This window comes from Neltuma alba, unplaced genomic scaffold, assembly GCF_004799145.2.
Source record: "Neltuma alba isolate B1F8T4 unplaced genomic scaffold, ASM479914v2 tig00004186_pilon, whole genome shotgun sequence".
Taxonomy (NCBI): Eukaryota; Viridiplantae; Streptophyta; class Magnoliopsida; order Fabales; family Fabaceae; genus Neltuma; species Neltuma alba.
In genome coordinates this window covers 17,302-33,180 of record NW_021633599.1, presented here as the reverse complement: position 1 = coordinate 33,180, position 15,879 = coordinate 17,302, and the positions used below count along the sequence as shown (strand labels likewise).

General features: G+C 38.9%; 1 protein-coding gene across 1 annotated transcript; it reads left to right on the top strand.

Moving 5' to 3' along the window:
• The first annotated feature begins 1,942 nt into the window (after window positions 1-1,942).
• On the top strand, window positions 1,943-14,944 carry LOC114743931 (membralin-like protein At1g60995). The gene is made up of 14 exons (XM_028932127.1): window positions 1,943-2,365; window positions 4,382-4,444; window positions 5,465-5,902; window positions 6,052-6,133; window positions 11,579-11,640; window positions 11,726-11,820; window positions 12,054-12,133; window positions 12,596-12,679; window positions 13,071-13,187; window positions 13,588-13,673; window positions 13,789-13,895; window positions 13,997-14,088; window positions 14,178-14,254; window positions 14,384-14,944. The coding sequence occupies exons 1-14, from the start codon at window positions 2,213-2,215 to the stop codon at window positions 14,855-14,857; spliced, it is 2,010 nt and encodes a 669-aa protein (XP_028787960.1). The 5' UTR covers window positions 1,943-2,212; the 3' UTR covers window positions 14,858-14,944.
• The last annotated feature ends 935 nt before the right edge of the window (window positions 14,945-15,879 follow it).

Sequence of the window (15,879 nt, the reverse complement as noted above, 5' to 3'; positions counted from 1 at the left end):
GTTCAAACCGGATTGAACCGGTCAAACCGGTGTGAACCGGTGAAAACCGGTAAAAACCGGTATGAACCGGTATTGAACCAGTTTAAATAAATATATTGATATTTATTCTATTTTTTCTCATTTAACTCCTAATATCTCAATTATTATAGATTTAAATGAATTTTGATGATGAGTTTGGCATCAATAACTATTAATTTTAGTTATTGAAAAAATTATAAAGATCAAAATTCTCAATATTGTTGTACTTTATTATTATTACAATCAAATTCTTATTGTATTTCTTTATATTTTGTTATTAGTAATTATTATTATTGTTATATTTTGTCATTTTTAATTAAATTAAATTATTTTAATATGACCGGTTTGATCCCGAGTTGACCCCGATCTGACCCATTAACCCTTGAACCACTACCTCAACCGGTTTAGTGTCCGGTCCGGTTTTTTGTTCCTTGGAGATAAGAGAAGCATAGAACTAATTGGGAGTACAAATGAAAAAAGTGTATTAAATTTTGTGAAGTAGCATTTATCATTTAGAAGTGAATTGCAATACTCTCGTCTTTGGTGTGAGATGTCCAATTTGCATGATTATTTTTTAGTTAAAAATATTATTTCCTGTTCTAATTATAAGACTTTCTACAAATCTTGTAATTAGGATTTGAGGTAGTAATTTTTTTTGGAGGTACACCTAGCATCGTAAATTATTTTTGGAGGTGCAGTGAACACTTTAAGATATTTAGTGGTACAATTTTATCCCTAATATATTAAAAATGGTGCAATTCACACTCTAAACTAACGGAATCATTATCTATCTCATTGTGATTGTTATTGTTTATTATTTTCATCATGCTAGAGTCGTGACTTTGAGCCACCATTATTCTCTTTCACTGAAACAGAAATATGACAAGCGACATGAGAAGAAAGAGGGTTCATTATCTTCCTCCTTGAGAGAGAAAGGACGAGTTGAACCAATGAACTCCATATAGACGTTTGAACCAGAGGAGGGGGAGTTCTACTGGACACTATTTATCATCTTCTCCGTGGGAGGACCAAAGGTGCCATTGGGAATTGAAGCAAAGGAGGAGTTTGGATGCTAATGAAGGGGAAGAAGTAAAGAGATAAAGGAAGTGAAGAGGATCAGAGTTAGAAAAGAGCTTCAAAAAGTTTTATTTTTCTTGATTTGCTTATCTAAAAACTATTAGACTGAACATAAATTAAGTAATTAAACTAGAATCAACCTTAACTTGTTCATAGATATGATGACTTACGTGGCCAATGACCAAGGAACAAGCAGAGGAGGGCCACGGCTCTGTTGATGTTTGAATTGGGTTGGAAAGCTTATAGGAAGGGTTATGTATGGACGTTCTATAGAGTTTCTTAAAGGCGGACTTACGATTATTCCTAGACCTCCATTGTTAGGGGGTGATGTTAGTTGATTGTTGCTTATAATGCTCTTTACTTTATGAGCAAAACAAAGTGAGTTGTGCTTTTTGATTTTTTTGTGGGAAATTTCATTATGTAGAGGCTTACCATGGTTTATAAGGCCAGTAAATGACATGTAGATTGCATAGCTTTGTACCAGCAATTAGAGAAGAAACTCATTCGTTAGTGATTAGGATGGTCTTCTTTAGGCTGAAGTCGCGTGTCAAACGATAAACAGTAGCACTTGGCATGAGAGATAACGGAGGTTAATATTCTGTTAACTTGGGTCAAAATTACTCCATTTTTATTATTTTAGAGACTTTTTTAGGGTGTTAAATGTACTTTCAAAAATAGTTTAGAATATTAGGTGCATCTTAATTTTTTTTTTTAAAGGAAAAAACGTACTTATCCAAGTCTGAAAATCAACTTTTTGGTTAAGCCTAATCCTAAAATTCAAACCGGGTCAAAAAAAAATCCTAAAATTCATCGGGCTTCTTCAGGCTTGGCTTGCATTGCCTCAATCCCCTGATCTATGAAGCATACAACCGATGACAAACTGCAGACTGTAGTACCCAGTAACCAAAAAAAGAAGGGGAAGAAAAGAACAGTTTTTTTCCCGATCCCTTTAATTTAATCTCGTCTTCACCTCGTTTAAAACGTGCAGGCGGACAATCCAGCTGATCATCGTATATAGAGCAGAAGATCCTGCTTCCCAAATCGACGACGAAGTGAAAACTGAGAAATTGTCACTTTCTCGGGAATGTAATTTTTTTTCTTGTTCTTTAACTGTGTCATGGATCCAGAACAGACGTTTATCCGTGTGCAGGAGAGGTTTTCGCAGATGTTGACCCCGAAAGTTAGAGCCGCTATGGAGTATTTAAGCCTGTTCGGAGCCATCACCTTATTCTGTATTCTCGTAGTTATGCACGCCAATTACGTTCAGCAGGTACCCAATTGTGCCTTCTCAGTTCTCACTCTCAATTTGAGTTTTATGTTGCTCTTTTAGGGCTGTTGAATTTCGAATCTTTGGCCATGATTCCGTGTGCTTTGATAGTGCGCTAGTTACTTGATAGGTTTCATCAACTTGAAAGCTCTTTCCTTCATTTTCTTTTGTCTACGAATGCTTAGGACGAGTGCCGGAAAGAAGAGAAACAATAAATGAGTTTGTTCTAATTTTGAACACCATATATTGCTCTCAATGCTATAGCTTCCAAAGACTGGATGAATGTCTGCCTGTGGAGGAGCTTGGTTTGTGGGTGTGTGGTGAATAAGAACATGAAAAATTTAGTTGTGTTTCTGGTTTATATGTAGTCCAACAGTGTTGGATCAGAGATTTCTTTCACTACACATCTTTGAAGGAGAGTTATTCTTAAATCCTATTGTTGGTTTCCATTATGTTTTCTTTAGGGAGGGTCCCTTGTGGATTACCCTTGGGACTTGAAGGCCTTTTTGAACTGGAATATGAGACGTTTTCTTTTGGTTGAGGACGATCTATTGTGCTTAGTCTTTGTACCTTTTTGTATTATGTACTCTACTTATCAACAAATCCTTTTTCTATCTACAAGGATGACAAATATAATGATTTCATGACAATAATGAGATTCTTTAAATTAAAGTGCATTTTATGGATTGAGGAAAAGTGTTTAAATCTTTACCGAGGGGAAGCACTCTCTGATGTGAATTTTTTGAGTCATGGGTAAAGTTAACTTTCTTGGAGTCTCTATTGGTGAAGTAATATCGGCTATGGTCTACAAAGAACTTTGCTGAACTTGATGTCTGAGAAGAAGTTGCTTACAATTCTCTCTTGCTTATAATTCTCTCTATTATTTGGAAGAGAATCATATCATTATAATAATTTTGGAAAAGTCCATGTTTGATGCTCTTCCAATTATAAAAGCCGCCTTGTTCACAGTGCATTCAAACTTTTTATTGCCAGTAGTTCTAATGGATTTAAATAAAACATGATATTAAAACTATTCAATTTGATAGTGGAAGATTCACACTGGACAATTGTCATGAAGTTTTGATTTCATGCATATTGGTGAATGTGTTAGGAGGAAGATTCAAGAAAGAGGAAGCGAAAATGACTTCCTTGTTATTAGTACGTTTGCTCATGGTAATTGTGGCTTCTTGGGAGAATTGACTACTGCATCAAATATGCACTTGTTACTAATAGTAATTGGTTAGTATACATAACTTTGGACTATGAAACAAAGGAATATCTGATACCTAAACTGAGGTATGGATGGCAATTCTCAGATGTTGCATAGAAGAATAGGATACAATGAGATATAATGTAATAGAAACAAAGACATTAGGAATGAGTTATCTTCTATTAATGGTCAAAGTAAACCCTTCCATCCTGAACCAAAGAATTGATCAAATCTCTGCTAATACAATTCAAACCTATGACTATTCGATTATAAACGAACCTCCACTGCTGAACTATTGAGGAACAACAGGAAATTAGATCTGATAGAGGTCAATTCCCATTATTGACCTGTGACCAATATGGGCTTGAAGTTTCGGTCATAACTCACAAATTCTTTGCAGTGGCTCTGTTCCATGCCTCTTTGATAGTTATTTCCAAGTATTCAGTCGGTTAACTATATCTAACTACCTGAGATATAGATAGCAACATAGCAGCTGGAAGAAGTATGTTATAATCTGATTGACTTCATTTTCCTTCATGCTTCTTGCTCCATGTCTCTTGTATTCTCTTTCTCTTACCAATCAATAAGTAAATAACTAAGCAATTACTTGCTTCCAATGCCGTCTAGAGCTATGCTTTTCCTTTCATTTGATCTTCTAACAATCCTTGTTTGACTCAATCTTTTCCTTTCATATTAGTACTTAATTCCTCAATTTCGTATGCTACTATCCTTTCTAATTTAATTGTGTTTTCTTATTTGACTTTAATTTTGGTTTTTTATAAGGCTAATAAGTTCTTTTCTTTGTTAAGCCGGGCTGTTCAAGTGAGCTCACGGGTGTTGTGACATCAGAGGCCCAACTTATTCAAATTAAGGTACATGGTACTTTTTTTTTTTTTTTTAAAATATACCCTTTCGAATTAAGATTTTTTGTAAATAAATAGATGATGCTTGAAAGAATAAAGAGATAGAAATTTTGTATCCGTTAGGAATGAGGTTTAAACAATACTTCAAAGGCAAATTAGATAATTGTGTATGTGGGAAGTTGCTGAAATTTGTTATTTTTTTTTTTTAAATCTGTTATTTCTTTCCCTGTTATTTATGTTTTGTTATATTTTATAAACTATGCTTTAATGGCTTATATTTCTGTTTAGATTAGATTGGATTTTAGAAATATTTCCCCAGCATTTTGGTTACATTAACCATGCCTATTGCCTAAAATTTTTATTTAACTTTGGTGAGGAATGAATAAAGTGGTTCTTAGGGATAGCTAACTTCAGTTTGAGTAACAGTTGCATAACTATCAACATTATCATATTGCAGTATTTTGGATATTAATATGTAATAGGACCTCATCTGACGCAACTAGGGAAACTGTATTGTTATTTGAGTGGGGAATTTCCCTCTTAGGGTGGATATTACAACACTTAGACACAGTTGCTGGTATACATGTCAAAATAGGTCTCAAAGTGGTGATTGGCACTAGTTACTGAATATTCACAGAAGCAAAACAAGAAGAAAAGATAAACACTACCTTTCAAGATTCTTTCTTTCTAAAAGCCATACCCCTTATTTCCTCTTCCTTACCTCTTATAAGTTTCTGAAAGCTTTTTTTTTTTTTATTTTTTTAAATATTGCCGCTTCTGCTATGTATCAGAGTTTAACCATTTTTGTGTCCTTTTGATTCTTTAGTGATCTTTGCTAAGATTTAGCTATCAAAAAGACATCTAAGCATAAATTGTTATAGATTACAAACACAGCAAGGTTTAAAATTGTGATTAATAGCAAATCTGAGCATACGTTTTTATTATCTTGCATATGGGATATAATTCTAGCATGTTTATTTTGTTTGACTGGACTGCTACACTTTATACTCCCAAAAATCTCTCTTGTAGATAACTAGTGTGGGCTTGTGGTCGCATAATGAATCTGATTCAACCAGAACAGATGCCCCTGACACACCAACTGTAGCAGATAAAATAGAGGTTTCTGATGTGGATGGAGATGGAGTGGCATTTTTGGCTGCAAAGTTTTGGTTGAATTGGGTTGGTTCAGCTCCTTGGAGGGGAAAATCAGTGTTCAAGTTTTGGAAGACTGATACAGAGTTTCTTGATCATCAAGCTGAAATGTCTATTGGTAGTCAAAACTCCAAGGCGGTGGTTGGAGATGCTGTGGTCAAAGTTGATAAAGAGGAGTCACGAAATAGTTTTTCTTTATCAGCCAAAGAGACATTGAAAGCAGCAATTATGCACTTTGGTAAGAAGTGGTATAAGCGCATCTCATTTGTTTGGAAGCTCTTGATAAAGATACTTGGAAGTTTCCAGAAACTTTGGGTAAGTATTCGGTGAAAATATAGTTTTCCTTGTAGATAGATTGGATTTGGACCATATGCCTATATATGATGCTTTCCAGCTGGAATTTATAAAATTTAGTGATCGAATTTACTCAAAAATTTCTGCTGAAGTTTGAATTGTGAGTGCAGAATATTGCTGGTGTACACTTAGATCTTGATATTCCTAAATGGATGGTTATCCTTCACTTGGACAAGCTTAGCTCTAGTGCAGGTAAATACATTTGTATGATGATATGCTGGTCTTCTTACGTCTCTTTAAACAAAATTTATTTACCATATTTTTTATAAGAAAAGTTTGCGGGAAAAGAATGATGAAACATGAAAGTTTTTTGGGGCTTGGTACTTTTAATCGATATTTATATCACATAATCACTTCTAGTATTTGCATTATGTATATATTCCTAATGAATGATTCTTCCGCTCCTTTTCCTGGTTCTACATAGTTCAATTGTGATGGAAATGACTCCGGTGATTTGTATTATTTACTGAAGAAAGTAACAATCCACAGGGTATAACCTAATGGATAGCACCCAGAAGGAAACCTGTAGCCTAGTGCATTCGAGAGCACCACACTCCTCTCAACATTCTCACCATTTGCATGCCCTCCTCAACGACCTCTCTGACAACAAATACCCCACGTAACTAACTCCTAATTCACCTTTCCCCAATTACCCTCAGCTACGCACTTAACCCACTATCACATATTGGGCTTTTTCCTTACATATGTATACAACGGCCCGGGTTCAACAATACCCCCCCCCACGAAGCGAAGCCTTGTCCTCAAGGCGGAACCGAGGGAACTGTTGTTTAATGACATCATAATTTTCCCATGTGCTCTCCGTAGCTGGTAAATCTGTCCACTGAATGAGAAGTTCAATCTGACCGTCAGTCAACGTACGATGCTTCAAAACCGCCGCAGGATACACTCGAAGCTCCATATCAGCGGTCAAGGTTGGCGGAAGTGGCTGTGCAGCGAGACCGATTGTCAGAGATTTCTTGAGGCAAGAAACATGGAAGACCGGATGGATTCGGGAAGTGTCCGGAAGTTGCAGGCGATAAGCGGCGGGTCCTATGCGTTCCAGAATGGGAAAAGGGCCATAAAAACGGGGACTTAATTTTTCATTCGGCCGTCGTGCTAGAGATTTATGGCGGTACGGTTGGAGCTTGACAAACACTTGATCTCCGACACTGAAATGCAGATCCCGACGCTTCTTATCAGCTTGAACCTTCATGTACTGCTGTGATCGTTCCAGGTTAGACTTGAGTTCAGCTAAAATGGAGTTCCTGGTGCGTATCTGCTCATTGACCGCATCAACCGGGGTAGACGGTTCCTGAAACTGATACAGAATAGGCGGGTCCTGACCATATAATGCTCTGAATGGTGACATCCCAGTAGAGCGGTTATAGGAGGTATTGAACCAAAACTCAGCCCAACAGATCCATTTAGACCAGGTGGATGGCTTACTAGAACAAAAGCATCGGAGATAAGTTTCAAGACTTCGGTTAACCACCTCTGTCTGACCATCACTTTGAGGATGATAACTCGAACTAAATTTTAAAGAAGTACCAGCAGCTTTGAATAATTCCTTCCAAAAATTACTGAGGAAAAGCTGGTCTCGATCTGACACAATGGAACGGGGAAAGCCATGTAAACGTACTATCTCCTTAACAAATATAGCGGCCACATCCCGAGCTGTGTATGGATGGAGCAAAGTCAGAAAGTGGGCATACTTGGTAAAACGATCCACTACCACCAGTATGGTATCCACGTGCTAGGACTTAGGAAGGCCGGAAACAAAGTCCATAGAGATGTCTGTCCAAACTCTATCGGGTATAGGAAGTGGTTGCAGCAAACCAGCCGGACTGACTGCCGAATATTTATTACGCTAGCACACCTCACAGGCAGCCACATATTTTTGAATATCCCTGCGCATACCATCCCAATAGAAAAGGGTCGCCAACCGTTTATAGGTTCGTAAATATCCCGAGTGACCACCAATCGGTGAATTGTGGAAGTCATGCACCAGCGAAGGGATGCGAGCAGAGGATTTGGGAAGCACCAGCCGTCCATTGAAGAACAGGTGCCCTCCTTTGAGTGTATACCCCACCGGAGCGGTTTGTCCGGTGGCTAACAATTGAATAATGGCAGCCAAGGAAGGATTATGTCGAACCTCATCATCCCAGGAAGTAAAATCGCCCGACTGTGCCACTGACAGAGAATGGAGTTCGAGAGACTCCCCTTTACGTGATAAGGCATCAGCGACAGCATTAGTGGGGCTCGGCTTATACTGAATTTGGAAATCAAAACCGAGTAACTTGGAGACCCAACTCTGCTGAGACTCATCCAAGATACGCTGATCCAGTAAAAATTTGAGGGCTTTCTGATCGGTGCGGATAATGAACGGACGACCCACCAGATAATACCGCCATTTTCGCACTGCAAACACCATGGCCATTAACTCCCGCTCATAAACTGAACACCGGCGGTGCCGCGATGATAAGGAATGGCTATAATAAGCCAGAGGTCGGTTAGCCTGCAATAGAACCGCTCCCAACCCTGTCCCGGATGCATCTGTCTCGACCACAAATGGTTGAGAAAAATCAGGCAGAGATAAAACAGGGGTAGTGGTCATGGCGACTTTAAGTCGTTCAAAAGCCTCCTGAGCCTCTGGTGTCCATAAAAAGGCGTTCTTCTTCAATAAGGCAGTCAGTGGGGCCGCTATGAGACCATAATGTCGAACAAAGCACCGGTAGTAACCTGTGAGTCCCAAAAATCCCCTTAAACTCTTCAGTGTGGTCGGTACAGGCCAGGACAACATGCTGTCAATCTTAGAAGGATCAGCGTGAACACCCTTGCTTGATATAATGTGACCCAAATATTCCAGTTGAGACTGAGCAAAGGCACATTTTTTTGTATTGATCACCAAGGAATGCTGTTGTAGAATCTGGAACGCAACTCTAAGGTGTTGCAAGTGAGTTAGCCTGTCACTGCTATAGACCAAGATGTCATCAAAAAAAACAAGGACAAACTTCCGTAAGTATTGCCTAAAAATGTCATTCATCAAAGACTGGAAAGTAGAGGGAGCATTTTTCAAACCGAAGGGCATGACCAGGAATTCATAATGGCCGTCATGTGTTCTAAAAGCTGTCTTCAACTCTTCTCCGGGCTTCATACGGATCTGGTGATAACCAGATTTCAAGTCTAATTTGGAAAATATCTGGGCTCCTCCTAGCTCGTCTAACAACTCTTCAATGGCCGGAATGGGGAACTTATCCTGGATGGTTATCTTATTTAAAGCTCTATAGTCAACACAGAAGCGCCAACTACCATCCTTCTTTTTTACCAGCAGCACCGGACTCGAAAAGGGGCTCTTACTGGGTCGAATGATTCCTGCTGACAACATTTCCTGTACTAGCCGTTCGATCTCTGCCTTTTGATGGTGAGGGTACCGATAAGGCCTCACATTAGGCGGTAGGGTCCCTGGCTGTAAGTCAATGGTATGATCTGCTGCTCGAGGTGGTGGTAACCCATTCAGGGGTCTTTGTACTGCAGGGAACTCCCCCAATAACTCCTTAACATCATCTTCTATTGGCGCCATTGAAATATCAGTAATCTTGAGTTCAGCGAATTCCACCCAAAAGGCGTCCTCATCCCCTCTAGTTGAACGATAAAGAGAATTGAACGACATGGGTGTTTGTTGTAAGGCCGGATTACCTCTCAGACAGACCCATTCATCTCCCATGTCAATTTTTAGTGTTGACCGTTTCCAGCTCACCAACACTTCGTCCAATGATGCTAACCAGTCAGCTCCCAAAATGATATCCGATCCACCAAGCTTAAACGGATATAAATGGTGAATGATATGGAGACCCTGAACCATGATCGAGACATCTCGGCACACACCCCGCCCTTGTACATGGCGTGAATCACCTACTTGCACAGTGAACGCGACGCGCTGATCGAGGGGGAGAGACAGGGAGTTGACCAGATCCTGATGGATAAAACTGTGAGTCGCTCCGCAATCAATGAGGATAAGCACCTCCTTACTCTGAACTGTCCCCATGAGCTTTATTGTCTTCCCACCGGTGAACCCTGCTAATGCATTCAAGGACAGGGACATCAATTGGCCCTCCGTCGCAACAACTTCATTTGGAGATGACTCCAATACTTCCGGGTTTCCGTGGTCAGTCAGTGGCGGGGAGACATCATCATTCTCGGTGTCCTCCGCTAATATCAATACCTGGAGTTGCTTCTTCTTGCAACGGTGACCCGGTTTAAACTTCTCGTCGCATTTGAAACAAAGGCCGAGCTCCCGTCTTCTCTCAATCTCCGCATCTGTAAATTTCTTCGGGACCATCTTATTAGTATGTGTGACCGGAATTGCTACCGCTTTGGAAGACTCAGCAGCCTTGGAGTCCGAATTCGAACCAGCTGAATACGAGGGGGACGATTTGAGGGGGTCCGTAGAAAAAGAGGTCCGAGTAGAAGCGATTCGCCCACCGCCGCCTTTATCATCGGCCCAGCTCCGCTGTGGCCCAAGCCCTCGCGTGTACGGTTGTTGGATCATAACCCAATTGCGCTCCTCCAGCCGTAACGCCATATCCATCAACTCAGCTAGGGAACTCAACTTCATCAAACGCAGATCCGCCTTGATTTCTACTCGGAGTCCATTGAAGAATGCAGCAATTAGAACTTCATCGTCGCAATGGTCAAGCGTCGCTGAAATCAACTCAAATCGCTCAATGTAGTCGGCCACCGAACGAGTTTGTCGTAACGCCATTAGCATCTCATACGTGTTGCCATACTGTGAGGGGTGGAATCGAAAGATCAGGTCCCGTTTAAGGTCCGGCCAGTTAGAAACCGGTGAGCGTGCTTCCTTCCATTGGAACCAATTTAAGGCCCGCCCCTCAAGACATAAAACTGCTGCATCCAGCTTGTCATTTTCTGGCACCCTATTGACCCGGAAGTAGCGTTCGATCTTAAAGATCCATCCCATAGGTTCCTCCCCTGAAAACAGAGGCATATCCAATTTTCGGTACGTCGATTGGTCAGCCTCACCATTCCCGCTCTTGTCTTTGACGTCTACAACTTGAGTCCCCACGTGGCTATTTTTCGGCACAGTGGAGTCCGGTGAGGATTGTTCCGTATTCCCTTGTCCCTTCTTCGATCGAAGTTCAGCTAGCACATCCTGAACCATTGATTTAAGAATCGTCATGTCATCGGTAAGTTGTGATACTCGTTCTTCATTCTGTGTCATCCGCGCATTCAAATCTTCCATCGTGCGAGTATGAACCATGCCCCGTCGTCACCGCTCTGATACCTTTGATGGAAATGACTCCGGTGATTTGTATTATTTACTGAAGAAAGTAACAATCCACAGGGTATAACCTAATGGATAGCACCCAGAAGGAAACCTGTAGCCTAGTGCATTCAAGAGCACCACACTCCTCTCAACATTCTCACCATTTGCATGCCCTCCTCAACGACCTCTCTGACAACAAATACCCCACATAACTAACTCCTAATTCACCTTTCCCCAATTACCCTCAGCTACGCACTTAACCCACTATCACATATTGGGCTTTTTCCTTACATATGTATACAACGGCCCGGGTTCAACAAATTGATTCTTCTTCTTCTTCTTTTAAATTTCAGTGCAATGGCTTGAAAAGGGGAGCAAGGCATTTGAACCAATATATTTATACACTATGGAGAAGGTATATTATTTTTCTCTAGGTATTTCAAGTTTAAATTAGTAAAGTCTCTAAACTTCAGTTGCCAATCATGTATAATATTCTGTAGGGGTATTTCTTGTTGCCCGATAGTGCCAAGTCTCGTCATAACATACACACTATGAACATGAGCATATCAGCTCGGCACCCCTGCTTTGGAAACAGGTTCATCTCTCTTAATCTATTTATATATTGTAGCACGATGTTCTGGTTAGTTTAAAGGACAGCTGTTTATCTTCATTGACAATTACAGTACTGTAGGCTTGTCACTGAGATTTGCAAATCTTTCGCTGATAAGAAAACTAGTACTATCATTTCTTGGTCTTTATAGCATTTATTGTTTCTAAATCTTTGCCATACATTCAAGTTGATTTATTATTTTTTATTATCACTTCCAGGTGGCAGCAGCTACTCATAAACAGAGTTGTTGGATATGATACCATTTTAATGAATAGTTTGTTAACTTCTTCAGGTCAAGGTAACCATCTTTTTTTCTGTAAAACCTTTGTATAGAATATAATCGTGTAAGTGTGTTAATTAATTCAGCTTAGAAATATGAAGTGAATATTCTGGTAGTTGATTTTTTTTTTTTTTTTTAAAAAAAGAACCTGTAGTTTTCCGAGAGAAAGAGGTGGAAAGTGAAGAAAGAAAATGGGAGAAAAATGATAGAGAAACATGGGTTTAATTGTCTGAAGTCATGCTATTTGGTTTTTCTGCCTCTTCTCATTATTATTATTATTGTTATTGTTATCATATTTTATTTGATTACTTGCTTCTAATATCATTTGCTAAATTTGCAAATAATTTAAGGAAATTATCATGATTTTGGTTATAAAATATGCCAATATCAAACAATTCATAGTTATCTATGCCAACCTGTCACAAGTTTGGAGATTCGTTTAGTAATCATGGCTAAATTGGTGTTGGGCTTTTTTCACAGGTTATCTGTATAATTATCAAACAAAGGAATTTTATAATCTTAGTTATGCACAAGCACCACCCGAAGGGCCTGCTAGATTTGGAGGTTTGTTGATTTATCTTTCTACTACTTCATGGAGCATTTTCCATAGAGAGGGATTGCATTAGTTGGTCAAAACTTCAATTCCGTTATTTTCCCTTCTTTACATCGTGACATCCTTTTGTTTATTAGGAAGCTAAAGTGGAAGTGGATGCTTAACTCCAATTTGTGCTGTCATGTTGTTATGATTATTGTGTTTAATATCTTTTCACTGCTATGTTTATTCAGCTATCATGTTGTTATGATTATGATGTTTAATATCTTTGCATTGCTAAGTTTATTCAGCTATCATGTTGTTATGATTGTTAGCTTTTAGGGTGTATCCTGAGAGACACCTCTTGTTCATTGTTTTGGAACTCATGTCATAATGTGCACGCTTTGTCTTTTTCCCAAGCAGACTACCTAGTAACCAAGTGTGGGGTGCTTATGATGTCCTTATTTGTATTTTTCACTACCACAATGTCCGTATCATTTACATTGAGAGAGACACAGACTCGCATGCTGAAGTTTACAGGTATGTGCTGTTTTTTCTGTGAAGAGATTATTTTTCATACTGTAAATACTGATTAGTGATTCCTGCTTGCATCTATTAGTTCATTTCGCCTATAGCCGTCTAGATTAATTGGTTGGCTTGATCTAAAACTTTTTACCTAAAATAAGCTTAGATAGATGGTCAGGGTTCTCAATGATTATTACCGCTGTGATTAGAAGATCTATCTTCAAGGTGATTCATTTCTATTTAAAAAAAAAAAAAAATTTAGAAGAAACTTTATTGAGTAAAATTTCTGCATGTAGTATGCTAACTAAAAGAAGAGTCTCCTTTGACATTCATCTAATGGTGCATAGTTTTCTATGGTCTGTGTCATTCTATTCTGCACATTGGGCCGACTGTTTACTTTTAAAAATCATTGCAGTCCAGCTTCAACGCCATGCTCAGCATCGCCTTCCAACATTTCAGCTGATCTTTGTACATGTGATTGAATCACTAGTCTTTGTACCTGTAAGCGTCCACCCTTGTTGGATTTTTTCAACATCATCTATAATAACTGCTTCAATATCGTGTTATTTCTCTTTATACTATCTTTACTGATAAGTTACTTGGTGAACTCTTGCAGATCATGATCGGTGTTTTGTTCTTTCTTTTCGAGTTTTATGATGATCAACTAATAGCTTTCACAGTCTTGATTCTTGTTTGGTTATGTGAACTATTTACTCTTGTTAGGTACAAAGTTTATATCCTGCCTGTTTTACTTCCCTGCATATTTGTATTGGACGTGTCATGATTTTATGTTCTGATATTACTGAACTTGTCATTACTTGCAGTGCCCGGACACCAATATCAATGAAGTTCTTTCCTCGCTTCTTTTTGATGTATTTTCTGGTCTTTCATATATATTTCTTCTCTTATCCTTATGGTACGATCACTCTACTTTTTCATATCTTTCATGTGGTTTAGTTGAAATTAATGTTAGCTGGAAATAATTTGTTTCTAAAATTTTTCCAGGGTTTTCATACTTGGCTCTATCTACAACTGCATGTTTTATGCTGCACCTTATTCTGTATTTTTGGAATCATTTCGAGGTGATATTTAATGGCTTATTTATGTTGAAAACGAAATATCTATTATAATATTATTACCTCCTAGAATCTTTCCTTCTGCCCATTATACTAAATGGCCATGCTTAACTGAATTGCATTGTATGTTTCAAGCTACCTGCGTTGCAAAGGTTTATGCTAAATCGACGATCACAACTCCAACAACACCCAGATTTCCACATCACCTCCTCTACGATCCTTGCATCAACATTGCACATCACAAGATTGAACACGAGGAACCAGGGAATTAATGCAGATTTGGCTTCTGGGGCCGGGTTGAGGCCTGTATTGGACCCATTAATGCATCAGAATAGAGCTGCTGAACCTCAGGGAAGGTCAGAAAATAATCCAGACAGGACAGCCGACCCTGTACCATTTCCTGGCCAGCCGGACCTTCAACAACCAGAAGCCGCTCCCAACCCTGGATCCATGAATTCATTCAGTTCTTTGTTGTTGTGGATCTTGGGAGGCTCTTCTGAGGGCCTCAACTCATTTTTTTCGATGTTCAGAGATGTGAGAGACCAAGAACAAGTTTTGTTGAACCCGCGCGTTAAAATCACTAGACTTGGATTCGTAGATGGCAACTGAACGATTTGACATCCCGAGGTGAAGAACTTCCTTGTACAGGAGTAATGTGAGCGATACAGGTGACTGGACCAAAGAAAAACAAAGTGTGAGAAACAAGTGTGTACAATATGTGGTCTATATATATATATATATATATATATATATATATATATATATATTGATTGGTGGACAAGGGCTGGTTTTACCAGGTTGAATTCCTGGGGACAACACATTCAAGCTCTTGGGTTCTCTATTCTCGTCTCCTCCCCTTAAACTCTACCCTCAAAGATGTCACAACTGGAATATGAAGCTGAGGAGTTGCACCTAATGGATTCGATTGGAGTTGTATGTAAAGTAGAACAAGAGTGAATCATCTTCATGGAGTTTTCTTCAACTCGTCTGTTTTACGTCACTTTCTAATCAATCTTTATTTGCTTGGCGGGTGACTGTATGTCATTACAATATATAATTTTTTTTTTCTATTACTAATATGACAATTTTTGTTGCAAGCGACGTTTGGCAGATCAATACTAGTCTAAGTTTAGCTACCAATCGGGCGCCTTTATTTATTTTAATTTAATTTAGTCTTTAAATTTTTCTTTGGTCTTCAACTTGTACCAGGTTTATCACTTGTTTCTTTTCTTTTGTCATTAAATATTTTGTCTCCCAAGATAAAATCAAACAAAAATGAAAGGGGGACCAGATTAAGAACAATAAAATGTCAAGGGACCAATAATAATACTTCAGGTGCCAAGTGCACTGTTACTCAAATCTAATTAGAAGTAAATGGACGGGTGTAATTATCAAGTGGTTCATAAAAGAAAGAGTCTTGTGAAACATATATTATGGTCCCCACCAACCTCTGCTGAGCACGATTTGAGAAGCAAAAAGCTTGGCCAAGTTGCTTTTCCAATTGTAATTAAAATCAGTTTTTAATCCACAAGTCAGATGTGCCTAAAGCTTATCCAAACAGGACAATAAATTTCCAGTCGTACTTAAAGGTGAAAAGCGACAGGTTCATGCTCCAAACATGATGCCAAACG